Here is a 27,898-nt window from a genome sequence, read left to right as displayed (position 1 = left end):
TGTCTTCTGATTTCTTCCTTTATTTACCTGTCAGTATATAGCTGATGGCTGACCTGGGGTTTCCTGTGGGACTAGAGTACACAAAAAGGCCTTGTCGAATCTTACTGTATTTAATGCTATCATCCAAACTGCTAACATCTTTTTTAACCAGACTGGCAAAAATATGGCTTTATTACCCATGCCTAGGGTACACTCTCAACCTAATCGTACATGCTCAGAGAAAAACTGCTTGCTTTTGTCAAACCGACTGGTGGGCTTTCTAGTAATGTGCAATGCCCAGTACACATTTAGTAAGGGCCCACTATGTGCCAGAGCTTGTGCTGGGTATCGGGAGTATAGCCGTGAGCCAGGCAAGTTCCACCCCAGAGGAGCCCCAAACTAGAAAGAAGGATGGAAAAGGGGTGCCTGGGGGGCTCAGTTGAGCAGCTGACTTTGGCTCAGGTCGAGCATCCACAAAGCACCTGGGTGCCGTGCTAGGAACAGAGGAAACCCTGGGGGAAAGAGAGACCCAGTCCCTGTCCCCATGTTGCTCTCGGTCTGAGGTGGGGGAGAAGGATAGGTAAACAGGTTATCGCAGGGTGCTCCTGCTGTGAGAAGAGAGCCTCAAAGAGGGCACCACACTCAAGTTTTGGGTGCTGAGGAAAGACTCTGAGCAGAGACGGGAAGGGGGAGAAGGTGGGGAGAGATGTTCTAGGCAGAGGGAAGGTTACCATAGACCAGGTCATTTCAGATGCCCCGAGGAGCAAAAGTTTGGACAGAGTGGAAGTTGTAAGGGGAAGTTGACACATCTCGTAACCCAAGTTGAGGAGTTTGGTGTTTTTCTGAGGGCAATGGGTGAAGAAGAGATTTAAACAAGAGAATGAGTGGTTAGATGTTCCCTTTAGAAAGCTGTGCAGAAAGGGGACCGGAGAGTGAGACGCCAGTGGTGGGGGGGGGGGGGGGGAGGTGGCCCATCAGTTCCTTCTGGGGTGTGTTGACCTTGAGGGCCTGTCGGGAGGTCATGCGGGGGTGTCCTGGGGGCAGCCAGCCTGGGACTGAGGAGAAGGCTCAGCTGGAGCGTGCCATCTGGAAGCTGTCAGAATAGAGGGATGCTGAGCCCCAGGCGTCCCGGGACGGGAAGGGCCTGAGGAAGACATGTCTAGTATCTGCTTTTAACTCTCGTCATAGATGTGGGTGGTTTTCAGAAAATTTAGAAGAGGAAGCCATACAGGTGAAACACTTCTGTGCGTGGGCTTTTTTTTTTCCCCCTAGAACTTGGAGGAAAGAGTCCTCTCTGGCTCCCAGAGTCCCAGAGTTCCACACGGCCGCAGTTAGGGAACCCCCGGCCTACTATAAGGTGGTGGTAACACAGGAAGCTGGACGTCCCTGTGGAATCCAGAAAGACGGAGCCCGGAGGAAGCACATGTCCCCACTGGTCCAGCAGCGGCTGAGGCGGTAAGCTTGAGCACACCAGGTGCACGCCGTCCATCTCTTGCAAAGGAGCTCGGTCCCAGGGTCACTCCGGGCCTTTCTGCGGTTCACGGCGCTCTCCCTGCGAGTCTGCTCGTTGCTGGGTTTCCCAGGGGTTGCTGGGAAACCAGCATCTCCAGTCTGCTTAGGAAGCGTCCAGTCCTGGGGCTCCAGCAGATCAGCGCCAGTTTCCGGAGCCTCCAATCTGACTTGGGCCCTGGGGACCAGGGCACTTGTTGAACAGGACCGTGGTCCTCTACCCTGCCTCTCGTCAGCAGCGCCGCAACGCTGAGGGGTTCTGGGGACGGTGGTCTCGGGGCCATATGCAGGGAATGTACGCAGGGGAGGGAGCAGTCATGAGCGTAAGATGGGGGGGCACGAAGCCCTCCAACCGTCATCTTGAATCTGCCATTTAATTGTGCCTTTGTTTCCTGTTCCCTGTGATTCCCCCCGCCCCCGCTCCGCATTCACACATACTGCAAAACGATACCGCTGCGTGTAACTTACGCACTTGGGTCCGGAAGGCCACATGTGTCTTTGTGGACTGTCACACGTTACCGGGAAGCACAAATCTGGGTGAGCACCTGAACCTCCGCGGTCCGCCCGGCCCACATCACGGGGGGGGGGGGGGGGGTGGGGGGGGGGGCGGGCGCTGGGGTGTGGGGTGTGTGTAGGTGGGGACAGTTCTCAAGAACAGAAAGCACCACTCACCCTTGAAGAGCCTGCCGGGTGTGATGTAGTAACCTGCACTCAGGAGCACTCAGCCGGAGCACTCGGTCGGATCTCCCACCCACGGCCCTGGGTGTGGCAGCTGGGTGGGCCCGTGGGGCCCAGCTGGGGATGAGAGCCTGGGTGTTCTGCAGAGTCCAACACCAAGAGCTGGGATCGCTTAGAATCGAACAAGAAAAGGGGAGCCAGGTGGGGGGGGTCGGGGTCAAGAACGGGGTGGTTTGTCACGAGTGGGAGCCACGGAACCCCAGGGGCACCCCTCAACAGTAGCTGGAGACCTGACCGGTCTGGGCCTCCAGGGCAGAGCTGCGGCCCCTTTCCTCTGGGAGGTCATGTGGCCGCTGATGCCTCTCCGTCGAAGCCTCAGGAAATGTTTATTTTACACAGCTGCGCCACGTTACCGCCAGCTCTGAGGATCCCGTTACCGAAGGGCTTCCATTCTCGACTGGCGTACAATCCTCCGCGTGAACCTTCCTCAGCTCGCCGGAAAGAAGGAACGGGTGTTTCAGAAGTGACGCTTCTCCATATTTGCGGGGATTTCGACATCATCATAATCATCTAGAGGCTCGATGTAGCTCGGGATGGAGAGGGTCTTATTTCTAACCTTATTGACCAGCGAGTATGTGGCCGGCGGCTGGCTCGGGGTGTCCTGTGGGACTAGAGCACACGAAAAGGTCCTTGCAGGCCAAGCTGCTGTGTGTTCTCGCATATATATAAAAAGACGGAGACAGTGCACGTGGGGGAGGGACAGAGAATCCCAAGCAGGCTCCGTGCTGCCAGTGCAAAGCCGTACGCGGGGCTTGAACTCACGAAACCGTGAGATCATGAGCTGAGCCGAAACCAGGAGTCGGACGCTCAACTGGCTGAACCACGCAGGCGCCCCCATATGTATTTTTGACCCAGTGACTCAGCATGATTTTCATGGGCTTGGGTGGTCTGGCTACTTCCTGGTGGACCAGCTCCCCATTTGATGGGGGACACTGTTGTACAGAGAGGACACCGTCTCGGGATCAGCCGAGTGGGTGAATGGCAGACGGCAGTCAGACGCCCTGGCTCCCACGTCCCCCTGCCTGAGCCCGCAAAGCAGAAGTGCAGACGGCACGCTGACCCGAGCCAGTCCCCGAATGAGCACGGTCATGGGAGGCCCTCATTCTCACGAGGAAGTGATACGAAGCTTATTTCCTTTTTGGCACGTCCCTCACAGTGACTTAGTGTTTTCCAGGACATTCCATGATTGCTCGGGCACGAATCTCTGCTCAGAAGGGACAGCGGGGTTTGCAAAAGGTAGAATGAGTGAAGAGGGAACACGTAGCAAAAGCCCCAAGGTGGCCGCGGGAAGGAAGACGAAGCGGCAGCTAGACCTCAGACCCTCAGATGGGGTCGCCGCGGCCTCTGCCGCGACTCTGTCTTTCCCAAGAGGACCTGGGAAGAAGACCGCCGTCATTCCCTGCACAGCCCTGCAGTGAGACCCAAGTTCACATCCAGGCTCCAGCAGTCACACTCGCTGTGTCGCCTTGGGTGAGACACTGAACTTCTGTGTGTCTCAGTGTCCCCGTCTGTCAAAGGGGGATAATAAATGCGCCCGCCTCGTAGTGCCGTGGAGAGGCCGACAGGAGATCGTGCCTGTGAAGTGCGTCACACGGGCCCGGACACATGGGGGCTGCCCCATACATGTAAGCTATTATGTGTCCATTCGGTCAAGACCTGAATTGTCTCCTAACCTCCAGGCACCGTTCTTAGTGGCCGGTAAACCGTGGTGAGGAAGACGAGAGGCCCCTGTTTCCCGGAGTTTCTGTTCCAGGGCAGGAGAGAGATCTTAAACACACGAGCAGCAGGTAAGTAAGACGAGGTCGGGTAGCTGCCTTAACGTTTCGAAAGGAAAGTTAGCGGGCTCACTTTAGAGAGGGCGGAGGGCAGTGGCCGCGTGGCAGTGGGTAGGATAAAGGACACCACCACATGGGCAGCTCGAGGAAGAACATTCCGGTCAAGGGAACCAGGCAGGGCTTTTCTGATGCAAAGTGGGGGAGTCCCGGTGACACCCCCCAAGTTCCTTCTTACTCGTGCTCCGAGCTGGGATTTGAATGTGAATGTACACATTGACCATCAGGAGCTTTGCTATTTGCTCTGCCCCCTTTTTAATTGATTTGTCTCTTTCAATTTTTTTATTTTTTTATTTTTTTTTAAATTTTCTTTTTCAACGTTTTTTATTTATTTTTGGGACAGAGAGAGACAGAGCATGAACGGGGGAGGGGCAGAGAGAGGGAGACACAGAATCGGAAACAGGCTCCAAGCTCCGAGCCATCAGCCCAGAGCCTGACGCGGGACTCGAACTCACGGACCGCGAGATCGTGACCTGGCTGAAGTCGGACGCTTAACCGACTGCGCCACCCAGGCGCCCCTCTTTCAATTTTTTTAAACATTTCTTATTTATTTTTGAGCGACAGAGACAGAGCATAAGCAGGGGAGAGGTAGAGAGAGAGGGAGACACAGAATCCGAAGCAGCTCCAGGCTCCGAGCTGTCGGCACAGAGCCCGACGCGGGGCTCGAACCCACGAACCGCGAGATCGTGATCTGAGCCGAAGTCGGACCCTTCACCGACTGAGCCACCCGGGCGCCCCCGAGCTAAGACATTTAGATGAATTTGTTACCCTGCCCTGAATGTCACCAGCAGCAGATACTTACGGGTGTGTTCTGGGAAGAGCAAACCCCTGGGCGGCAGAGGGGGTAACTGCACTGGTGATTCATTAAGAACATTCCTGGGAAGACAGAAAGAGGAGGAGTCAGGAGTCAGGGTGTGGTTTTGAGCGTGTCCGTCAGCCTACGAAAGGAAAACATCAGAAAACGGATGAACATTGAAACCTTCATTCCTAAAAGCTGGAGGCACTCTGTCCTTCTCTAGATGTCGTACCCGTTTGTAAAGAAACTGTTTCCTCCAGCCCCCGAACAGCTGGATTTGAGGGAAGGAAGGGACTTCGCTTGGAGCGCGTCCTCCTGGAATCCCCGGAGCTGGAGAGGGCGGGGTTGGGGGGAGGTAAGTAGCAGGTGTGTTTTCATTTGCAAGATACACGTGTTCCTAACACTAACGGCACACACGGGGACGCACACAGTGCGTGACTGCGTGTTCGGTGCATCCTGCTGAGATGCCTGCATGTGGCCACCAGATGACACACACGAGAACGTTCGTGGCAGCGTGAGCCCCAAGCTGGACCCTACCCAAATGCGCATCAGCCGCGGAGTGGATAAATTCATGAGGACGAACCGTCTGCAACCACGCACAATGACGTGCACAGAAACGTTGACCAACAGGAGCCAAACCCTAGATAGCATGTGCTGGCTGATTCTATTGCTTAAATTTTTTTTAAGTTTATTTATTTATTTTGAGAGAGACAGAGTCAGCATGAGCAGGGGAGGGGCAGAGAGAGAGAGGGAGAGAGCGAGAATCCCAAGCAGATTCCTCACTGTCCGTGCAGAGCCCGATGCAGGACCTGAACTCACCAACCACGAGATCGTGACCTGAGCCAAAACCGAGAGTCAGATGCTTAACCAACTGAGCCAGCCAGGCGCCCCTGGCTGATTCCATTTCTAGAAAGCATAAAAACAAGAAAAAACTAGCCTTTCCTATTTCTGAGAGTGGCTATCTTTGGGGTATGGTGGCTGGAAGGGGATATAAGTCACTGAAGAACTGGTTATTCTGTTTCTTGATCTGGGCGCTGGCCACCTGGGTCTGTCCAGTTTGTGGAAATTCACTGAGTCCTGCTTGACTTTGTACATTCGTATCATACTTTGGTAAGAAGGTCCAACAAAGAGACACCACGGGGTAGCCTCTTGGCCTAGACCCGTGATCCCCTCCATGTGCTCTGACCTCCAAACTGGAAGAGATTGTTCTCAGCCAAGTTTTGGCCCCCTGTATGTGGTTGAGCGCCCCTGGGGGTGCACAAGCCTGTTGGGATATGTGGACAAGGGTCTGTGTGGCAGGAGCTCCGTTAGTGGCCTCTGTCCACCCCTCGTGGCTGCTCCCAGGAGAGGAGGGAAGTTGATCTGCCTTTGGGAAGAACCTTCTTCTCCCACTGTCTCCTCCAGAGCCAGCCTGACTGCAGACAACACACATTGTGCTCGAGTCTGTGCTGTTCAGAGAAAGGGGCTGCCCCACACGGGTGACCTGAGGTTCTCCAGGCTGCTCCCTTCATCGGAAAGTTTCCCTGGTTTTGAACTAGCAAATGCCCTTGCCGGTGGATAAGAGCCCCATTGTGCCACGCTGGGTTTATTCTCATTAAAGGCAATATTTTGTTACTTACCTGCGTGACACATTTGTCTTACTCCTCAAGGGGGTCAGAATTGGTGGGGAAGAGGTCTATTTGCTGGATCCACAACAAAAGTCACTCTAAGAAAGTACAAATTTGGGGGCGCCTGGGTGGCTCGGTCAGTTAAGCATTCGACTTCAGCTCAGGTCATGATCTCATAGTTGATGGGATCGAGCCCTACATCAGTCTCTGTGCTGACAGCTCAGAGCCCGGAGCCTGCTTCGGATTCTGTGTCTCCCCCTCTCTCTGCCCCTCCCCTGCTCACACTCTGTCTCTCTCTGTCTCTCTCTAAACAATAAACAAAATAGGGGCACCTGGGTGGCTCAGTTGGTTGGGCAGCCGACTTTGGCTCAGGTCATGATCTCACAGTTCATGGGTTCGAGCCCTGCATCAGGCTCTGTGCTGATGGCTCGGAGCCCGGAGCCTGCTTCGGATTCTGTGTCTCCCCCTCTCTCTGCCCCTCCCCTGCTCACACTCTGTCTCTCTCTCTCTCTCTCTCTCTCTCTCTCTCTCTAAAAAATAAACAAAATAGGGGCACCTGGGTGGCTCAGTTGGTTGGGCAGCCGACTTTGGCTCAGGTCATGATCTCACAGTTCATGGGTTCGAGCCCCGCATCAGGCTCTGTGCTGATGGCTCGGAGCCCGGAGCCTGCTTCGGATTCTGTGTCTCCCCCTCTCTCTGCCCCTCCCCTGCTCACACTCTGTCTCTCTCTCTCTCTCTCTCTCTCTCTCTCTCTCTAAAAAATAAACAAAATAGGGGCACCTGGGTGGCTCAGTTGGTTGGGCAGCCGACTTTGGCTCAGGTCATGATCTCACAGTTCATGGGTTCGAGCCCTGCATCAGGCTCTGTGCTGATGGCTCGGAGCCCGGAGCCTGCTTCGGATTCTGTGTCTCCCCCTCTCTCTGCCCCTCCCCTGCTCACACTCTGTCTCTCTCTCTCTCTCTCTCTCTCTCTCTAAAAAATAAACAAAATAGGGGCACCTGGGTGGCTCAGTTGGTTGGGCAGCCGACTTTGGCTCAGGTCATGATCTCACAGTTCATGGGTTCGAGCCCTGCATCAGGCTCTGTGGTGACGGCTCGGAGCCCGGAGCCTGCTTCGGATTCTGTGTCTCCCCCTCTCTCTGCCCCTCCCCTGCTCACACTCTGTCTCTCTCTCTCTCTCTCTCTCTAAAAAATAAACAAAATAGGGGCACCTGGGTGGCTCAGTTGGTTGGGCAGCCGACTTTGGCTCAGGTCATGATCTCACAGTTCATGGGTTCGAGCCCCGCATCAGGCTCTGTGCTGATGGCTCGGAGCCCGGAGCCTGCTTCGGATTCTGTGTCTCCCCCTCTCTCTGCCCCTCCCCCACTTGCTCAAAAATAAACATTAAAAAAAATAAAAAAGAAAAGCACAGATTTTGTTTCAGACAACGCATTACATTCCGAAGAAAGGACTGGACCTTGAGCAGCACCTGGCCCTTAACCTCTAAGCTCTCGGATTGTCTTTCCTGATGGTAGTGTCTGTGTATACCTGGGCCTGCGTTCAGCTAGATGGTCTTTGCTAACAAGGTGACTGCTGGTGAATGCCTGCTTGTGTTTGCCTGGGGCCCCGGGTCATGCGGTATATCGGCTTGGCCTCTGAAAGGGCCTGGGGATTGAGTACCTAAGTGGGTCGTGTGGGCGCTCTGTTGCCTGTGTGACTGACCCCCCCGTACAAACCCTCGGTGACTCTCTCTGGCGATGCTTTGCATGTGGTGCCACACATCCATGCTGGGAGAATGAAGCATGGTGCACCAGCAGAAGAGTCCTGGAAGCTTCCGCTTGGTTGCCCCTGGGGCCCCACCCTGTGTGTGCTTTCCCTCTGCAGAGTTGACTCTGTACCCTTCTACGGTAATAACCCGTAACCGTGACCGTTGTAGCTTTCCCGGGTCCTGTGAGCGCTTCTGGTGAATCGTCAAGCCTAAAGGTGATCTTGGGGACTCCCGACACAGCAATCATAAAAGCTCCAAAGAGATCACAAAATGCAGCAGGAAAGCCAATGGCATAGTTTCGTTAGGCACACAGCCTCGAGAGGACTACACTGGTGGGCCATCTGAAGGAAAGGAGGGTAGGGGTCCCTGGCTGGCTCAGTTGGTGGAGCCTACGACTCTTGATCTCAGGGTTGTGAGTTGGAGAGTCCCACCCCGGGTGCAGAGATTACTTAAAATTTTGAGAGAAAGAAAAAGAAGGAGGGAAGGGGGAGAGAGAGAGAGAGAGAGAGAGAAAGAAGAAGGAAAGAGAAAGAAATAGAAGAAAGGAAGGAGGGAAGGGGGAGAGAGAGAGAGAAAGAGAGAAAGAAGAAGGAAAGAGAAATAGAAGAAAGGAAGGAGGGAAGGGGGAGAGAGAGAGGGAGAGAAAGAAGAAGGAAAGAGAAAGAAATAGAAGAAGGAGGGAAGGGGGAGAGAGAGGGAGAGAAAGAAAGAGGAAGAAAGACAAAGAAAAGGAAGGAAGGAAGGAAGGAAAGAAAAAAGAAAGGGGAGACCTAACCCCGAGGGGTGGGCCCAGCACACACAGCCTGACCTGTGACCTCTACCAAACTAGACCAGACAAAGACAACCCGGAGAGCAGAGCCTCGGAGGGTGCCCTGCAGCCCCAAAGCTCCAGACCCCTCCCCGGAGGGCGGGCCATTGGCAGACAAGACGGCCCCGGGCTGCGCAGGTGCAGTGGGCTCCTCCCCCAAAGAGACAAGCAGGTGCACGGGCGCATGTGACCAGGCGGCTCTCAAAGCTGCACCTTGCGCGGGGCGGGGGGGGGGGGCTGTACTTACTCATACGTTTTCTCTTCGTCACTTTGCCCTCTTCCCAAGGGCTTGGCAACGTCCCACCTCTTGCCTAAGGGACCAAATAGGCATTAATGATCATCTGGGAAGAATCAGCAGAAGGTGTGACCGTTAGAAGTCCGGAGACACCGGGCGTGTGCAGGGCAGGTGAGGGAGGAACCACCGGGGAGAAACAGACTTGGGGGCCCAGGGCTGGCGGGCAGTGGAGACTGGCTTGGACGTGGGCCTTCTGACCACAAGCCCTTGCCCAGGCCGCCCGGCGCGGGGCCCCGCTTGTCTCCCCCTGGCTTTCAGAAACATCCCTGGGACGGGTAACCAACTGTGTGCTTGGGAGGAAGCGAGAGGAAGACCGGGGAAGAAGTTTGCAACCGGGCCGTGCTAGACGAACACGTCATTGTTCATTTTTTTTTTTTTTTTTTGTAAACATTTATTTATTTTTGAGACAGAGAGAGCATGAACAGGGGAGGGTCAGAGAAAGAGGGAGACACAGAATTTGAAACAGGCTCCAGGCTCTGAGCTGTCGGCACAGAGCCCGACGCGGGGCTCAAACTCACAGACTGTGAGATCATGACCTGAGCCGAAGTCGGACGCTTAACTGACTGAGCCCCCCAGGCGCCCCGATTGTTCATTTTTTAACCTGCGTGGTAATAGTGGTGGCTTAAGGTCCAAGAGAACAGGCCAGGTTTTGTTCAGGGTCCTACTTCGTCTGTGTCCAACATTTCAAGAAGGCAGATGGACAGAGGACTATAGGAGCAGAATGTACTCTTTGTGTTAAAAAAAAACAAAACAAAACAAAAAACCCACCACCACAAAAAGGGGCGCCTGGGTGGGTCAATCAAGTAAACATTCGACTTCGGCTCAGGTCGTGATCTTAGGGTTCGGGAGTTCAAGCCCTGGGTCAGGCTCTGTGCTGACAGCCCAGAGCCTGGAGCCTGCTTTGGATTCTATGTCTCCCTCTCTCTCTGCCCTACCCCACTCGTTCATTCTCTCTCTCTCTCCAAAATAAACATTAAAGAATTTTTTTTTTTAATCTATAAAACAACACAAAAACAACTGCTTACCATCAAGGGGTTGAGGGCAGAGAACATTGGACAGGAAGCCCAGTGGACCTAAGTTCTGGTCCCAACTCGGGCACCAAGTCCTGTGAGGCCTCAGTCAAGCCTCTTCCTCTCTCTGAACCTTAACTTTCTTATCTCTCAAACAGATGGACGAGGATGACAAGGTCTCACTCCTTGTGGAGCCCGGACCTTTCGGCGACTGGCGAGCAGGGTTCTGAGGCTGTCCCAGACGCCGTGGCAGGTCAGTGCCTTGGTGGCTGAGGGTGGCCTGCCCACACTGCCCTGGGGGATTGGTGCATTCACCATCCCTGGGTCACAGGGATGATGGGAGTTGGACGGCAAAGTGGAAACCCCCTTGGAGATGATGTTAAGTTAGTGGAAAGCCTCCACGAAGGTGGAGGGTGCCAAGAACCTGGGGCCAAGGCAGCTGTTGTTCTGGGAGATTCAGAGTCTGACCTTAGAGAAGGCAACGGTGGTGGCCAGCATGTCCATCGTGGACCGAGCCCATATTTCATGCCTCAAGAAAGTGTTTTTTTTGTTTTTTTAGAAAACTGCTTCGTTGGGGAATGATTGACCCAGAAAAGGCTGTGCGTATCCGGTGTCTACAACACGTGTACCACTCGATGTGATTGGAACTGAGACAGCCTCTGACATTCTCTGGACTCGTGCTGTCTTCTGAGTCCCAAAGGTGAGAGCAGGGCCACGATGGAGAGAGAAAGCCGTGGAGCAGTGTGTGCCTTCTCACAGGTTCTGCCCTCACCCACACCCTGGGGGCCCCAAGAGTTCCTGAAGATTAGTTAGCCTCCCTCCCTTCGCCATGCAGATGGGGAAACCGAGGCCCAGAATGCAAGTTAGTGGCAGGGCTAGGCTCAGACCCGGAATACATGATTCTTAATCCAAAATTCGCCTATTCAGGCCCAGAACTACGCTTTCTGCCCTGAAGAAGCCCTAATGCCCAGATAACCACCCCAGCCCTCCCCGCCCTCCACCTGCCCAGGTGAGACCGCCATTACCTTGTCTAAGCAGCTGTCTACAGGCACAGTACAGGATGAGGGCCAGGCTCACGGACACAATGCAGATGGCCACAGCTAGGACGGCCCAGAAATTGTCCCTCAACCAATCCATCGTGATGGGACCCTGAGAAGAACGGAGACAGAGGAATATGAGACGTGAACGGGGCGTCGGGGGGGGGGGCGTTGTCTACCACGTTTTGGGGATACCTCTGCTTAGGGGTCAGGCAGGTGATGGCGTAGACGAACCCTGCCCATCAGCAACTGGGAGCCCTCAGGCGAGGCCCTTAATCTCCTCCGAACTCCGTGCGTCCTCATGTGTGGCACGGGAGTGACCCGTCTGCCACTCCCCAGGGGAGCCACGCGCACGGAGATCAGAGATGTACAGGAATTTGGGGGCTGGAAGCTGGCCAGCTCGGGAAGCAAGCAGAGAAGTCTGGCAGGAGCAGATGTTAAGTGCTCTCAAGACAGAAAAGAAAGAGTGACGTTGGCTGTGGTGGCGGGCATTTCGCGATACAGTGAAACCTTGGATTGCGAGTACCTTGTTCTGCGAGCATTCCACAAGATGAGCTAACGTTTCTAATACGCTTTAAAAAATTTTTTTTAATGTTTATTTATTTTTGAGAGAGAGACAGAGTGCGAGTGGGGGAGAGGGAGAGGGAGACCCAGAATCCGAAGCAGGCTGCAGGCTCCGAGCTGTCAGCACAGAGCCGGACTTGGGGCTCAAACTCACAGACTGTGAGATCATGACCTGAGCCGAAGTTGGACGCTCAACCGACTGAGCCCCTCAGGCGCCCCTCCGTTATTTCTCATGGGGAAATTTGCTTTGATACACAATTCCTATGGATTACAAGCGTGTTTCCAGAACGAATTATGCTCTCAAACCAAAGTTTTACCATATACGAGTGTATCCAGTCAACACGTTGTGCATTTTAAACTTCCACGGTGTTATTAAGTCAATTATACCTCAGTGACGCTGGGGAAAAAAGAGAGGGAAAAAAAGCCAACGGTAAGAGTGCAGAAAGTGTGAGGCTTGTTAGAAAGTCCCCGTGGGAGGATGTCTAGTAGTTCCGTGGGACAGTTGTGACTAATGTTCAGTCTGAAGCTGTTGCCTGTACCGTGTTGGAACTCAATTGCACAATAAAAGCTTGTAAGAGCAGAGCCTGGGGACTAATGACATGTGTGCTGTGGTTTCCCAACCAGGGATGACGTACAGACAAGTAGGACAGACAGCAGGTGCCAGGCCCCAGGCGATTGTGGGATGCCCTCGTAGGAGGAGCCTCCGGGAATGCAGGGGCTTTGCGGGAGGAGCGGGGCTCCCCTCATCCAGAGCGCGGGCGCTTTGCCTGTTCGTTTGGCTACTAAAGGAAAACATGATCCTTGAGACCTGGCATATTCTGGGTGTGTGAGAATCAACTTCCTGCGTCATCACTTAGCCAGTGGAAACTCACGCATGTATTTTCATGTACAGCCCTTTCCAATTCGTGCTTTTGAGTGACGTTAGTATTAACGATATAAACAGGGACCCAGGCAGAGGAACAGGGACAAGGTTAGGGCTGCTAAGGCCATTGTTCCTACAAAACCATCAGACTTGGCTTACTATTTATTAGTTATTTATTTATAATTAAAACATTTTTTATTGTTTGTTCATTTTTGAGAGACAGAGACAGAGCGTGAGCAAGACAGGGGCAGAGAGAGCAGGAGACACAATCCGAAGCAGACGCCAGGCTGTGAGCCGTCAGCACAGAGCCCGACGCGGGGCCCGAACCCACGAACCGTGAGATCATGACCTGAGCCGAAGTCAGACGTTGAACCGACTGAGCCACCCAGGTGCCCGTTGGCTTACTATTTATTTTATTTTTTTTATTTTTTTTTATTTTTTTTTTTTTAAATTTTTTTTTTCAACGTTTTTTATTCATTTTTTTGGGACAGAGAGAGACAGAGCATGAATGGGGGAGGGGCAGAGAGAGAGGGAGACACAGAATCGGAAACAGGCTCCAGGCTCCGAGCCATCAGCCCAGAGCCTGACGCGGGGCTCGAACTCACGGACCGCGAGATCGTGACCTGGCTGAAGTCGGACGCTTAACCGACTGCGCCACCCAGGCGCCCCTGGCTTACTATTTAAACACGTGTTTGTATTACTGGCAGAGTGTCCTCATTTATTACGTTGTTCTATTATAATTTGGATTTTCAGTCCCCAGCTTCGTTTCTTTGGTGAAGGTTGGCTTGATCGAACACGTCTTTGGCTATTCATCAGGTTACATGGCACGAAACCAAGCGTGTGTAACTTGTACACGTGTCATCTGCAGCTCTTTGGCTCAGCTCTCCGCTCAGTGCCATTTATCCACGGTGATAGATGTGCTGGGGATTCTCTCTTCAAAGACAGACGTGTCGGCCGGCCAGGTAGCCCACCCCAGGTGTGCACTCAGGAGAGGCTGTGCTGTAGATCCCCTTTTCAGGATGCACAGAAGAGAGCAACAGAGGCACACGAAGAAGGGGGAAAAGGGAAAGCGTGGAGACTGGAGGCTTGGCTCTCAGGAAGACCCTGTGAAATGTGGTTTTGCAGGGCCTGGTGAGGCCATAGGGCACTGGACTTAAGAAAATGCCACATATCTGAGGGTGGACTCTTTGTTTAATACACGTAATTGGAACCTGACCTTCTTTAGCTCTGGGGGTGGAAGGAAGGAAGGAAGGATGCAGGGAGTAAGAAGGGAGGAAGGAAGGAGGAAGGAAGGAAGGAGAAGGAAGGAGGAAGGGAGGAGGAAGGAAGGAAGGAGGAAGGAAGGAAGGAGGAAGGAAGGAAGGAAGGAAGGATGGATGAAGGGAGGAGGAAGGAAGGGAGGAGGAAGGAAGGCAGGAAGGAAGGAAGGATGGATGGATGAAGGGAGGAGGAAGGAAGGAAGGAGGAAGGAAGGCAGGCAGGAAGGGAGGATGAAGGGAATAAGAAGGGAGGAAGGAAGGAAGGAAGGAAGGAAGGAAGGAAGGAAGGAAGGAGAAGGAAGGAGGAAGGAAGGATGAAGGGAGTAAGAAGGGAGGAAGGAAGGAGGAAAGAAGAAGGAAGGAGGAAGGAAGGATGAAGGGAGTAAGAAGGGAGGAAGGAAGGAAGGAGGAAGAAAGAAAGGAAGGATGAAGGGAGTAAGAAGGGAGGAAGGAAGGAGGAAAGGAAGGATAAAGGGAGTAAGAAGGGAGGAAGGAGGGAGGAAGGAAGGAGGAAGGAAGGAAGGAAGGAGAAGGAAGGAGGAAGGAAGGATGAAGGGAGTAAGAAGGGAGGAAGGAAGGAGGAAAGAAGAAGGAAGGAGGAAGGAAGGATGAAGGGAGTAAGAAGGGAGGAAGGAAGGAGGAAGGAAGGAAGGAGGAAGAAAGAAAGGAAGGATGAAGGGAGTAAGAAGGGAGGAAGGAAGGAGGAAGGAAGGAGGAAAGGAAGGATGAAGGGAGTAAGAAGGGAGGAAGGAGGAAGGAAGGAGGAAGGAAGGAAGGAAGGAAGGAAGGAAGGAAGGAAGGAAGGATGAAGGGAGTAAGAAGGGAGGAAGGAGGAAGGAAGGAAGGAGGAAGGAAGGAAGGAAGGAAGGAAGGAAGGAAGGAAGGAAAGATGAAGGGAGTAAGAAGGGAGGAAGGAGGAAGGAAGAAGGAAGGGAGTAAGAAGGGAGGAAGGAAGGAGGAAGGAAGGAAGGGCGGAAGGAAGGAAGGATGGAGGGAGTAAGAAGGGAGGAAGGAAGGAAGGATGGACAGACGGATGAACAGATAGAATATTCTCCCCCCCCATTTTCTCATTCTCTCTTCTCATACTCAAATGTGCATCTCCTTGTTCTTTTGTCTAGTTTGTCCTCCATATTTTCTACCTTTTCTTTTTGTCTTAATCTTGAAGGATTTCTCCAAAAAGCAACTAAACATACTCTTTAGGGCTCTACAAGTAAACACCAGGGCACAAGAGTTCAAAGCTGTTGCATCCGAGAGCACAACAGGGGTGGAAGGATGGACGTGGGGAGATAGGGGGCTGCAATTTTCTGCCGTGAATCCTCCGAATCACTTGATTTTTATTTGTTTTAATTTTATTATTATTATTATTATTATTATTATTTTTTAAACTATGTGTATTTACTGGGACGCCTGGGTGGCTCAGTTGGTTGAGTGTCCGACTTTGGCTCTCGGTTCAGGAGTTCGAGCCCCACATCGGGTTCTCTGCCGTCAGCCTGTCAACACAGAGCCCACTTCAGATCCTCTGTCCCCCTCTCTCTGCCCCTCCCCTGCTTGCCCTCTCCCCAGAAAGTAAATATTAAAAAAAAAAAAACTGTGTATTTACTTTAATAAAAATTAAAAAAAAACAACCCAGTCAATTAACTGTCTAGCGTAGCTCCCATGAAAAGCTACTCCTCCGATTTCAAGTTCAAAGAAGTTTCCTTCTCCTCAGTTCCCTGGAGAAGCAGGGAAGAAGGATGATGTCAGAAAAGTGAAACCTGGGTCACTTTTGAGAACCACGCAGTGGATGCATATCTTGCAGTTCTGTTCTTACAAACGTGTGGCATGGCTTTGCTTTGCTAGCCGATGTTTCTTCCATTTTTTTTTTTTTTTTAATGTTTATTTATTTTTGAAGGAGAGTGCGAGCAGGGGAGGGGCAGAGAGAGAGGGAGACCCAGAATCCGAAGCAGCTCCAGGCTCCGAGCCGTCAGCACAGAGCCCGACCTGGGGCTCGAACCCACGAACCGTGAGATCGTGACCTGAGCTGAAGTCTGATGCTCAACCGACTGAGCCCCCCAGGCGCCTTGCCAGCAGATGTTTGGAGTGTGATCCGTGCACACGCAGCCTGCAGGTGCTTTCATCTGTCCGCTAACTGCGTCCTTGAGCGGCCTGCCCAAGGTCACCCGGCAGGAAGGAGGCTGAATGCTCTCCCTCTAGGTGCCAGTCCTTCCTTGCTGGTGTCCGTACCATGCCCGGGTCATCGGGGACAGGCCCAGCGGGGTTCGGGACGCCTTCCTTTAAGGAGCACAGCCATGGTGGTGAGACGGTGGGGGCCACGGGACTCCCCAGGATGAAGGATCGGGGCCCACAAGTGGGAATAAGAGTCCCAAGTTCCCCCACAGCCCAGGGCCAGACAAACAGCACTGCTCTGAGACGCCTTCTCCGCAGAACCCAGACGAGCTTGTCTTTCTGGGACAGGGCGGCTGAGTGAGAAGGGTCCCGAGAGAACCCCGTCCTGTCCCCGCTGGGTGTCCTCTGGGCTCCAGGCCGGCTCAGTGGCTGTGGTGCTGCCCGAGAGGGGACGCGGACGGGCTCTGGGCAGCGACGGCGGGGATCCAGCCCGCGGGGAGCGGGTGCAGGTGGCCGGCGGGACCGAGCTCACGCCCCGCAAAGTGTGGGAGCTGAAGGCCACCTGTGTCGGCCGCCCGGACGGGACCGTGGGGCGCAGGCCTCCCCGGAGCTGAAGCGCGGGGCCCAGGGCGTCGGCCATCAGCCCGCAGACACTGCGGGGCCTCTCGAGGAACCTCTCGGCCGGGCGTGGAGCCTCCACCTTAACCGCAAAGTACTTCAGCAGGAAAGGCCAGTGGTGGGAGACTCCCCTGGAGAAACGTCTGTCTGGCTGTCCTCGGCGCAGGGTGGGGTGCAGGGGTGCGGAGGCGGCCCCCACCCCTTCCTCCACTCACTCCCACTGGGGCAAAGTGAGCGGCTTTGAGTCAGAAACCGAAGCTTTGCAGTGAGCCACGTTTTACCAACTGTGCTCAGCAATCGAAAGTAACTTAAAAGTTTTGGAATTGGACTAAAGCGTCTTTGAGGTGGCCGCCCCCCGACTGGGGCGAGAGGGGAGCCCCCCGGGCAGGGGCCGGAGCACAGGGGCATACAACAGCAGGAGTGCGGGGCCTGTCATGAGTCCCGGACGCCACCGTCACGGAGCTAGAAATCCAAGCGTGGGCAGGGCTGTGTCCACCCCCAGGATGTGCCACTTCCTGGTTCTGTGGGCCTCTAGAGGCCACTCGTGCTCCTGGCTCATGGCCCCTTCCCCTGTCTCCGAACCCTGCGGGGTGGTTCCTCCGTAGCCACGTCTCCCTCTGAGCTCCTCCCCCGCCTCCTCCTGCACGCGGACGACCCGAGCTGTCTGTCTGTCTGCCCCGTGTCAGAGACTCTGATTTAACTGACCTGCGGGACCTGTGGGGCCTGGCCCTTGGGGGGTTTGTTTCTTTGTTGTAATAAAAATTTCCAGATGAGTCTAATACAAGGCAGGCCGAGGTTGAGAACCGGTGATCTACACGTTATCTCTTAATCCTGATGATGACCTTCCCCGAGTGGGTGGTGTTAGTTCTCATGCTTCGTTTGCAGGTGAACAACTTGAACTCGGAGAGGTTAAGCGATTTGCTCAAGGTAACACAGCCAGCAAGGGACTAGCGTAGGATTTCAGCTCAGGGCAGTCTGACGCCAGGCCGTGTGGTCATTTTACCCCATGAGGCTGCCGCCAAGCTGGTAAATGTTTCTTTTCATAACAGAACTGAAAGCAGAACCCTCGTTCAAGAGCTTCCAGCACGGGCAAGACCTCAGCCTTCAGCCGTGCCCTGTTCGGCGTAATTACAACCGCGGTAGGAAAATGCGTCTCAGAAAAGTCACCCTCACCGTGTGCTACCCGGTGCCCTACGCGCCCCTCTCATTCAATCCCCTGCACTGCGGCTTGTGGTTACCACCCCGTTTTACAGATAAGACCATGGGAGCTCAGAGATCGAAACTACTGGCCCAGGGGCACGGAGCCAGTGAGCGGGAAAACCAGAAACCAAACCCAGGTCTTTGGGACTCCAGGACCCTAACTCGCGACCCCCAAACGGGGGCTCTGGGAAATGTGTGAAAGCACAGATGCCAGTCCCAGGCCCCTTCTCTGCCCCCAGTTCTGATCTGTAGGTCCAGTGTCGGACTCGGGATCAGCATTTTTAACAAGCGCTCCAGTGGTGGGGGGCGGGGGGGCTCAGCCTCCGGGTGGGACGGACATCCATCGGGCCAGTTGGCAGAGCCCCCCCAGCTGGGGCAGGTGAGGGAGCCCCACAGTCAGAGGCGGTAGCAGCACTGGTGGGAGAGGGAAAGGCACCAAAAAAGCCCCTGAACCAAATGCCCGAGATGCTTCTCGTAATGCCCCAAATTCCATCATCGACAAGTCACTTCTCTGCCAAGTTCCCCCGCTCTCCCCACTTCCTCTCCATTCAAACTCATTTGCCTGGGTGTGCCAGACTCTGAGGAAGAGAAACTGATTTTTACTAGGGTGTGAATGACTTCCTTGGGTCCTCAGGGCACTGGGTTCCTTTCTTGAATTCCCTCAGGCATTGGCCAGAGCAGGGGCATCCTAGGATCTTGTCCAGAGTCCTCAGAGGATATAACCGAATGCGATTTAGGAACAAAGACCGTCTTATCCAGGCTTCCTCCTCCTGCTAGTCACCGCCCCCCCCCCCATCTCAGTGCTCTTTGTTCCCTCTTCCCCTTTCTCCTTAGTCATCCTGCCCTCAGGACAGACTCTGAATCTCATTCACACTGCGACCTCCGTAACTGATAACAGCTTAAGTGTGTGTGGGGGTGGGGGAGGTGCTCCACCGTCAGGGTGATGAAAACCCAGAAGGCAAGAGAAGCTGGGACACTGAGGCCGAGGAAAGGTTGCCTCGACCGGGGCTGGGTGCTGGGCAGGGGCGGGGGATGCAGACCCGTGCGTGAGCCCACGTCCTGTGACTCCGGCGGGTTACCGGACGTTTGTTCCCGGCGGTCCACACTGGCGAGTCAGCTCCGCCACCCAGAGCGGGGCCCGTCTCTCTGCCACTGTCTCCGTCACCTGGAACGCAGCAGGCGCTCGGTGCGGGTCTGCGAGCACATGAACGTGACTGCCACCTCTCTCCCGGCCCTACAGGTGCACTCCGCCTCCGATGATGCAGGCGGGAGGGCGGTTTGGGGTGTGCCCCCTAACCGTTCAGCCGCCTGGCCTGGCCTGGCCTCGCCACCCGCCACCGGCTCCGCACCCGCCACCGGCCGCGGGCATCGGGCGCTGCCCGGGAAGCCGAGACCCTGCCCGCCTGCGCGGGTTTCTCTGCCTTCCTCCCATGACGCACATCCTCGCCCTCGCCGCGGGGGAGGCACTGAGGCCAGGCACCCACCCGGCCCCGGCTCTCACTTCCCCAAAAGGCATTTCCAGGGAGTCGGCGACAGAAGTCCCAGTCCAGCCCCCGCTGGGAATTCTGGAGACTGGCTTGATTCCACACTCGCTTCTTCCTGGGGTTTTTTTTCGTGTTTTTTTTTTTTTTTTAACCAAATTCTGTAGCGTAAAAATAGCTTACGACATGAGAGCCATGCATTCGTCCACATGCAGGACACGTCTCCCGAAACGTCTCTCTGACCCCTGAGGAGCTCCAGCATTTTCGCCCCTAATCCAGCCTCGCTCGTGAAAAGTACTGGGTGCGAGGCCCCTGTGTTTCTTTCAAGACCCACGCTACTGCTCAAGTCCTGCGTGATTGAAAAACTCGACTTTTTCTCACGAGAAAGGAATGATCTGAAGTAGTCATGAGTCCCAAAAGGTGGGGAGAACGTGTGTGTGTGGGGGGGGGCGGGGGGATGGGGTTCTAGGAGGCTGGAGAGGCTTCGGGGAAGTTTCTGTGGGAGGAGGCAGGTCGCACGCAGCTCTGCGGGAGGATGGGGGCACCTGGGTGGCTCAGTGGGTTGGACGTTCGACTCTTGATATGGCTCAGGTCATGATCTCATAGAGCATGAGATCAAGCCCCACGTCGGGCTCTGTGCTGACAGCGTGGAGGCTGCTTGGGATTCCCCATCCCTCCCCTCTCTCTGCCCCTCCCCTGCTCTCTCTCTTCCAAAATAAATAAACAAACGTAAAAAGAAAAATGCTTAGTGTGGAAGGAAGAACATACAAGATCTCATTAGTTAACGTTTATATGGATTACGTGCGGGAAGGATGTTTTTGATGTGTTGGGTTCAGTGCAATGTGTTATTAAAATTAACTTCAGCCTTCTTCCCCCTTGCTTTTAATTCTTCTCCCTTCTGCCCCGCTCACGCTCGGATTCTTAGCACCTGGGGGTGTCGTGTCATACGCACTGACCCCAGCCCAAGACAAGTAAAACCGTGTACCGACAGAACGGAATTCGACAGAGGAATGGGAAGACAGGCTGGGATGTTCGCGCAGTGAGACCCCATCCAGAAACGTAAAACGCGGATTCCCAATGCCTGGGACAGCACAGAGAGGAGTCCTGGACGCAGGAAATGAAAGAGGCAAGGTGTAGACTGTTGCCCAACGTGTTGACTGTGCATCTGAGACAGACACGTTTCCCTGGTGTTAATTATACCTCAGTAAACAATTTCAAGAAAGAATGAGCCGTGCAGCCCTTGGGCCGGGCTTGTGTCCCTTAAGCCTCCGACTTCGGCTCAGGTCATGATCTCAGGTTTGTGGGTTCGAGCCCCGCATTGGGCTCTGTGCTGACAGCTTTAGGTTCTGTGTCTCCCCCTCTCTCTGCTCCTCCCCCCACACACGTTCTGTCTCTCTCAAAAACAAACATTAAAAAAAATTAAAAAAAAAAAAACTACGTCTATATGCAAGCAAAAATTAAAAATGGTGAAGGGGTGCCAGGTGGCTCAGTCGGTGAAGCATCCGACTCTTGATTTCAGCTCAGGTCATGATCTCACGGTCGTGGGATCGAGCCCCACGTTGGGCTCTGCACGGAGCATGAAGCCTGCTTGGGATTCTCTGTCCCCTTCTCTCTCTCTGCCCCTCCCTGGCTCCCACTCTCAGTCTCTCTCTCTCAAAAAAAAAAAAAAAAATCATAAACCTTGTTCTGGCGCAGCAGTGGTGAAACAGATCCTTCCGTGTGACCGCTGACAGTATATATAGATTTTGTTACAAGTTTTTAAGGGACACCTGGCTGTCTCAGTCGGTGGAGCGTGTGACTCTTGATCTCGGGGTTGTGAGTTCGAGCCCCACGTTGGGTGTCGAGTCCGCTTCAATAAACAAATGAATGAACTTACCAAAAAAAAAAAAAAAAAAAGTTTGTGCGGGGGAGCAAACAGTAACAACACACAGACATCTCCTCTGATTCCGTAATATCATTTCTAGTGATCCAGCCTCACCAGTAACCCAAAGGAAGTAAAATTTAAATGCAGAACTATGTTGGTTTTGGCGCAAATAAGCAGGGAGCAGGCAGCGTGGGACTGGGAGAAAATTGCACAAGGGCCCCTCGATGGGCTCGGATGAAGCAGTCAAGCAGTGGGGAGAAAACCCCGTGAAAAGCAGCCCCGGGGGGGAGCTTCGGGGCGCCCCCCTTCACCAGAAGAGCCACACGCAGCCTGTGCGGACACCCCGGCCAGCCACCTGTGCGCAGGTCGCCCGCGCGTGTGGCCGGAGTCTGCCGGGACAAAGCACAGAGACCCCATCTCGGTTCTGTACCGAGGGAAAGACTCCTTTTCACCCCTACCACCCAGCCTCCCTGTGAAGCGTGAACGGAACACGTTTTCCAGACCTCACGCATCACGTCTTTCAAGAGCTCTGCTCCCCTTCCTGAACAGGTGGCTTTTCGGGCGTCTCCGCGGCGTTCTATGTGTTGTGTCTGACTTCCTCAGAACCTTCCGGAATTGCGGAGTACTCAGGCTTCCTGAGTCATCCCCGGACGTCTGCAACCCAGAAGTCCTTCCTTGGGTCCAACCAAATTGTCTCGCGCCCTTGCTGGCTTTCTTGCTTGTTTGGTTCTGAGAGTGTGGGGGGGCCCCCTGGAGCCCTGTCACCTGCTGGCTGTCTGGCAGTGGCACTGGTGTGGTCAGTGGGTGGGGGTGACGGCAGCGAGGCCCGAATTTCCTGTACCATGTGCTCACGTCAAAACGAGACAACGGTGATGTTTCACAGTGTCGACGCCTGGGAAAAAACTAGAAGGCCAGACGCGAGGCTCAGCCATGGCTTTTCCCAAGTGGCGGAATGTGGGGCCATTGTTCCCCTATTTCTCTGGAGTTTTCCAGTTTTTTGAGGGCAGGAGGGGTGGAGGGAAGGGTCCTAAAGTGTAACAAGAAGTGGGGCGCCTGGGGGGCTCAGTCGGTGAAGCGTCCGACTTCGGCTCAGGTCACGATCTCGCGGTCCGTGAGTTCGGGCCCCGCGTCGGGCTCCGTGCCGACGGCTCGGAGCCCGGAGCCTGCTTCGGATTCTGTGTCTCCCTCTCTCTCTGTTCCTCCCCTGCTCTCTCTCTCTCTCTCTCTCAAAAATAAATAAAGATAAAACAAAAAACAATTAAAAACAAAACAGGAAGCCCCAGGCCTTGTCCTTACCACGCTCAGGGCGCGGGAGCGGTTCTCAGGACGAGCGATGCGAGACAAGATAGAACTGGAAATACCACAAGGAGGCCTCGGAGGTCATTTCCCAGCGGGCAGCGGCCGTTCGCCAGATGGGGATCTGACCCCGGGGCGCAGCCGAGCTCGACCCGCGGCCACGGGAACACACAGGATGCCTTACAGATCGCTAGACACGAGAGACGGGGGCACAGAGATGTCAAGGCTGCTGGAGTTCTAGGTTTTTCCTGCCAGAGTCCCAAGATGCAGCTCGAGATCCGCCTTGTCACCCCCTCGCCCACCCCGTCCCCGACGCAGACCCGTTCGGGTCCTGTCGCTTATCAGGCACCGAAAGTCGCCTTCAGAATCCAGAGAGGGGGAACCACCTGTGTACCGTTTATGCGTCTCTGTCCCCGTCCGGGTGTCATTTCAACCCCATAGGCAGGTTCCCCCGCCCCAACATACCCCCGGGAAATGGAGGCGCAGACGGGTGCAGGGATCTGAGGTCCCCCAGCCCGTGAGGGGCAGAGGGGACCCTCCGAGCCCAGCCGCAGACTGAGCTGCAACCCCAACCCTCGCCAGGCGGCCGCTCGGGTGCCCCAAGCCCAGATGCTTACCTGGGTGGCGAGCGTGTCCATCTGCGAGCGGCTGAGGGGACAGCAGGGGCCCGAGTGTGGTGGCTCAGGCACAGCTGGGGAGAGGCCTTCCTCACCCACAGGCTTCCCGCCCACCCCGGAGCAGTGAGCCCCAGCCAGACCACACTTCCCCTTCCTGCTCAGCCCTCGGGTGGGGGAGGCCCAGGCGCCCGCATGGCAGGCAGCCCACCCCCTTCCAGGGAAGCTGGTCCCGACGTTTCCAGGGGGCACGATCGCTTCCTGCGAGGCCCCGCCGAGGACCGACCTGGTCGTGGGGGGTCAAGACCGGGGGCGGGCTGGGCAGTGTGGCCGGGGTGGCCGCGGGGTCCCCGCACACCAGCCTGTCCGAGCGAGCATTCCCGGCTGCGGCAGCCTGGCCAGGGGCCCCAGAAGAGCGAGGACGCTGGTTCCCACCCCGAGACACCCCCGGCGAGCTTCCCGTGGGACGGACACTGGAGGACACTGTGGCCAAGCCTGGGGCTGCCGGCCAGCTTCTGTGGGGAGGCCGGGAGCCTGCTGCTCTGGGCCCCAGGCCCTGCTGGCCGTCCCGGCAGGGCCGGGTCCCCGTCAGCATGGGGACAGTCGCCAGGGGCGCCCACGACCGCTCACAACGGGGGGCCGGGGCAGGCAGCCGACCAACCATTTTGTTGACCTGACCCTTCTCGCTGAAACAAACAGCCTGGCGGTAAAAATAGCCACCCCGGTGCGCTGCGTCTGCCCGGCTGCCCGTGACCGTGACGGTACCCTGGGCTTTCTGGCACACGCTTACCCGCCGGCTTTCAGGAAACAAGACTCCTGATCTGCACGGTTCGCGAGTTTCCAGGATTCGGACAGTTGCCGCTCTGGCCGCTTTCCAGCCACCCCCAGGACAGTCCCTGGCTCGGCCTGGGTGGGGGCTGTCCGCATCTCCACTGGCCTGGCGGCCGTCACCCGTGCCTTTCAGCTCTGGGAGGTTACAGCCTGAGTCAGCTCCGGGGCCGGGTCAGGACTTGGAGCCCCGCGGCTGTCCAAGCACAAAGTCTGTGCTCTTTCTTAGAAGGGTCGAGCCAAAGTGGGGCTGCTCAGAACCCCCCCTAAAGGCACATTTAAAATGATCTTTTGGGGGGCGCCTGGGTGGCTCAGTTGGTTAAGTGGCCGACTTCGGCTCAGGTCGTGATCTCGAAGTCCGTGAGTTCGAGCCCCGCGTCGGGCTCTGTGCTGACCGCTCGGAGCCTGGAGCCTGTTTCCGATTCTGTGTCTCCCTCTCTCTGACCCTTCCCCGTTCATGCTCTGTCTCTCTCTGTCCCAAAAATAAATAAAGGTTAAAAAAATAAAAAAAAATAAAAAAAAATAAAAAAAATGATCTTTTGGGGGCACCTAGGGGCTCAGTCAGTTCAGCGTCCGACTCTTGACTTCGGCTCGGGTCATGATCTCACAGTTCGTGAGTTCGAGCCCCGCATTGGTGCAGAGCCTGCTTGGGATTCTCTCCCTCCCTCTCTCTCTGCCCTTCCCCGCCCCTAAAATAAATAGATGAACACTAAAATATTGATCTTTTGGGAAGTGAACAGGTGCTTCTGTGGGCCGAGCTCATCCTCTGACTCCTCGGTTTGCGTCCCGCTGACTCACCAGTAAGTGGTTTCAGTTGCGTTCGGGGCTGGCCCTGTGCCAATGACACAGCGGATTCGACGCACCTGCTGACCCCCACGTGCATCCGGCACGCCAGGCCCAGACCCGGGGTCGGCGGGTCAGAGTCCCAGGCGTGGTCCGACAACAGCCCCTTGTACGGGGCTGAGCCTCAGTTTCCTCGCCGGCGAAATAAGAGAGCTGACTGGTGGCGCGAGGTGCCCCAGGGACGGAGCCGTGGAGCCTCTGCTGTGATCGTCCGCTGTCCCCAGTGGGGACGGGGTGCCTTCGCAGCTCCCCTCCCGGACCGCGGCGCCCACACAGCCCTGGGCGCGACAGAGAACGCCCGGTTGGGGTGTGTTGCCTGAGACAAGAACCCACGCCGTCCACCCAGACAAGTGAGTTACACACATGGAAGGAGGCGACCTCCTTCCAGCAAACTCCTGCTTCACCGGGCCCGGTGCTGGGCGGGGAGGGGGTCAGAGCCAGCTCCTGCCCCCAGGGAAGTCTCTCAAAGTGCAGGAGGAAGGTGAGGGCGGGACAGAACGTGGGCCCCAAGCTCACGGGTCTGTACTCGGAGCCCGGGGGGTCAGGGTCCCTGGTGGAGCCCACCTTCTCCAGGACAGAAGGGTGCACGAATAGTGCGGGAGTAATGGGTGCTGACCCTGTGGGAGCACAGCAGCGGCAGGGCTGGGCGGTCCAGTGGGGGCATTTGAAGTGGGCTTTGAAGAATGCGTAGGAGTTCGCCCAGTAGAGAGAATGCGGACAGACCAAGGCCTAGTGTTTGGAGAGCAAAGCTCGGGGCCCTCACCAGGGCTTGTGGGTCTGCCTGCACTGTTCCCCTGGCCCCGCTGCTGTCTTGCCACCACGAGATGGGGCAGGAGGCTGGGCGGTCTGTTTGGCTTTCCTTCTGCCCCGGGCAGGGGTCACTCTGCGGGTCCAGGCCGGTGAAGAGGCCCCAGGGCTCCGGGAGAACGGGAGACGCCCCCTGGTGGCCGTCCGCGGTGCCTCTGTCCCCCCATCAGCGTCCTCCCGCCCTGTCTGTCCTCCAGAGGGGGCTGGCCCCAGAGACCCTCACCTCTGGAAGCCACAGAACCTGAGATGGTCAGACTGGAGGGAGCTGGGAGGGGGGTGCAGTCCACTCTTCACCCCGTGACCCCACGTCCGTGTCGGCACCCACGGCAGCCACATCACACGTAGAATGAGGGTCACCCCCTAGTGCTACATCTCGAGTGCCAGGTGACCGTTGTCATGCAGCAGTTGAAGAAAGGGCTGGATGGGGCCATCAGGGCAGAAACAATGCTTTGGGCTGGGGGCGCGGTGGTCCACACCTTCTAATCTGGAAACTGCTAACAGGGGGAGTGTGGTTCCCAAACACAGAGCTGGGAACGACGGTGGAAGCCTGCCACCTCGGAACCGTGGAGGCTCGGAGCTTGATGCTGGTAACAACGGGGAGCAGCGGGCAGCCTGACGCGGAGGAGAGAGCACCCTGTTCCCAGCTCGCTAAATAAATAACATAAAATGTAAAACGTAGAACTATGACACTTGTCGAAGAAAATATAGCACAGAATCTTCGTGACCTTTGGCTCAGCAAAGATTTCTTAGGCACTACATCAAAAGCACTGTCCGTAATAGGAAAAAAAAAAAAATAAAGAGGACTTCATCACAGTTAGAAGCTTCACTTCGGGGACACTCGAGAGCATGCAAAGACGAGCCACAGACTGGAAGACAATATCTGAAAGTCATATATTCGAGAAAGTCTTGTGTATGGAGTATTCAAGCATATAAGACTTCACGGTAAGAAAACAAACAATTCAATGAAGAAAAAATGGACTGGGACGCCTGGGTGGCTCAGTGGGTTGAGCGTCCGACTCTTGATCTCGACTCAGGTTATGATCTCAGGGTCGAGGGTTCTAGCCCTGTGTTGGGCTCTGCGCTGACCATAGAGCCTGCTTAAGAGTCTCTCTCTCTCTCTCTCTCTCTCTCTCTCTGTCTCTGTCTCACCTGCTCATGTGCTCTCTCTTTAAAGGTAAATAAACAGGGGCGCCTGGGTGGCTCAGTCAGTTGAGCGTCCAGCTTTGGCTCAGGTCATGATCTCATGGTCTGTGAGTTCGAGCCCCGCGTCTGGCTCTGTGCTGACAGCTCGGAGCCTGGAGCCTGCTTCCGATTCTGCGTCTCCCTCTCTGTCTGCCCCTCCTCCACTCATGCTCTGTCTCTCTCTCTCTGTCAAAAATAAATAAAAACATTAAAAAAAATAAAAATAAAGATAAGTCAATGTTTAAAAATTTTTTTTAAATTTAACAAATGGGGGAAATATTGGAACAGACATCTCATCAACTGGCCAACACGCCCACAAACCCCCCCTCATCATCCTCAGTGACCAGGGGGTGCAAACAGAATCCTCAGGGATCCAGACACCTGTCAGAGTGGCTATGTTTCAGAATTTATCAACTTGTACGCTTCATTTATTTTATTTTATTTATTTATTTATTTTTAATTTTTTTTTTAACGTTTATTTATTTTTGAGACAGAGAGAGACAGAGCATGAATGGGGGAGGGTCAGAAAGAGGGAGACACAGAATCTGAAACAGGCTCCAGGCTCCGAGCTGGACAGAGCCCGACGCGGGGCTCGAACTCACGGACCGCGAGATCACGACCTGAGCCAAAGTCGGATGCTCAACCGACTGAGCCACCCAGGGGCCCCTATTTGTTTTTTTTTTTTAAGATTTTAGTTTTAGGTAATCTCTACACCCCATGTGGGGCCCGAACTCACAACCCGGAGATCAAGGGTCCTGTGCTCCACCCACTGAGCCAGCCAGGCGCCTCTCAAGTTGTACCCTTTAAAGACACGCAGCCCGTTTTATGTCAGTGAGACCACAGTAGAGCTGTTTTTCAAGGTGGGTCTGGCGGGGAGGCTGGCTGTCTGCACTCGGCCACTGGGGGTTTGGCCTGAGGGGCAGCGACGAGCAGGGGTGGGGGCAGCGAGCAGGGGTGGGGGCAGCGTTGTCTGGAAGCAGCCCCTTCGGGAGGTGGCCGTGGATTCCAGAGGTCAGA

At 55.2% G+C, this 27,898-nt stretch overlaps 1 protein-coding gene and 1 long non-coding RNA gene across 5 annotated transcripts; one reads left to right on the top strand and one right to left on the bottom strand.

Moving 5' to 3' along the window:
- Nucleotides 1-23,347, bottom strand: SCIMP (SLP adaptor and CSK interacting membrane protein). 2 transcript variants are annotated; one of them, XM_058705300.1, is made up of 5 exons: nucleotides 23,225-23,347; nucleotides 11,346-11,469; nucleotides 9,263-9,326; nucleotides 4,861-4,934; nucleotides 1-2,835 (listed from the first exon to the last, which is right to left on the bottom strand). In XM_058705300.1, the coding sequence occupies exons 1-5, from the start codon at nucleotides 23,243-23,245 to the stop codon at nucleotides 2,684-2,686; spliced, it is 435 nt and encodes a 144-aa protein (XP_058561283.1). In that variant the 5' UTR covers nucleotides 23,246-23,347; the 3' UTR covers nucleotides 1-2,683. The 2 variants fall into 2 exon arrangements, with proteins under 2 accessions (XP_058561283.1, XP_058561284.1); XM_058705301.1 differs by lacking the exon at nucleotides 23,225-23,347 and adding an exon at nucleotides 19,007-19,542.
- Nucleotides 1,952-20,701, top strand: LOC131498248 (uncharacterized). Of its 3 annotated transcripts, none has more exons than XR_009255352.1 (6): nucleotides 1,952-2,025; nucleotides 2,566-4,013; nucleotides 10,479-10,573; nucleotides 10,880-11,020; nucleotides 17,816-17,905; nucleotides 20,373-20,701. It is a non-coding gene; the product is annotated as an uncharacterized LOC131498248 (long non-coding RNA). The 3 variants fall into 3 exon arrangements; XR_009255351.1 differs by lacking the exon at nucleotides 20,373-20,701 and having other exon boundaries at nucleotides 2,566-3,808; nucleotides 3,906-4,013; nucleotides 17,816-18,981; XR_009255350.1 differs by lacking the exon at nucleotides 20,373-20,701 and having other exon boundaries at nucleotides 17,816-18,981.
- Nucleotides 23,348-27,898: the final 4,551 nt, after the last annotated feature.

The sequence above is a fragment of the Neofelis nebulosa genome, chromosome 16, assembly GCF_028018385.1.
Source record: "Neofelis nebulosa isolate mNeoNeb1 chromosome 16, mNeoNeb1.pri, whole genome shotgun sequence".
NCBI lineage: Eukaryota > Metazoa > Chordata > Mammalia > Carnivora > Felidae > Neofelis > Neofelis nebulosa.
The sequence above is the reverse complement of the archived record's forward strand: the minus strand, read 5'-3'. Positions and strand labels throughout refer to the sequence as shown.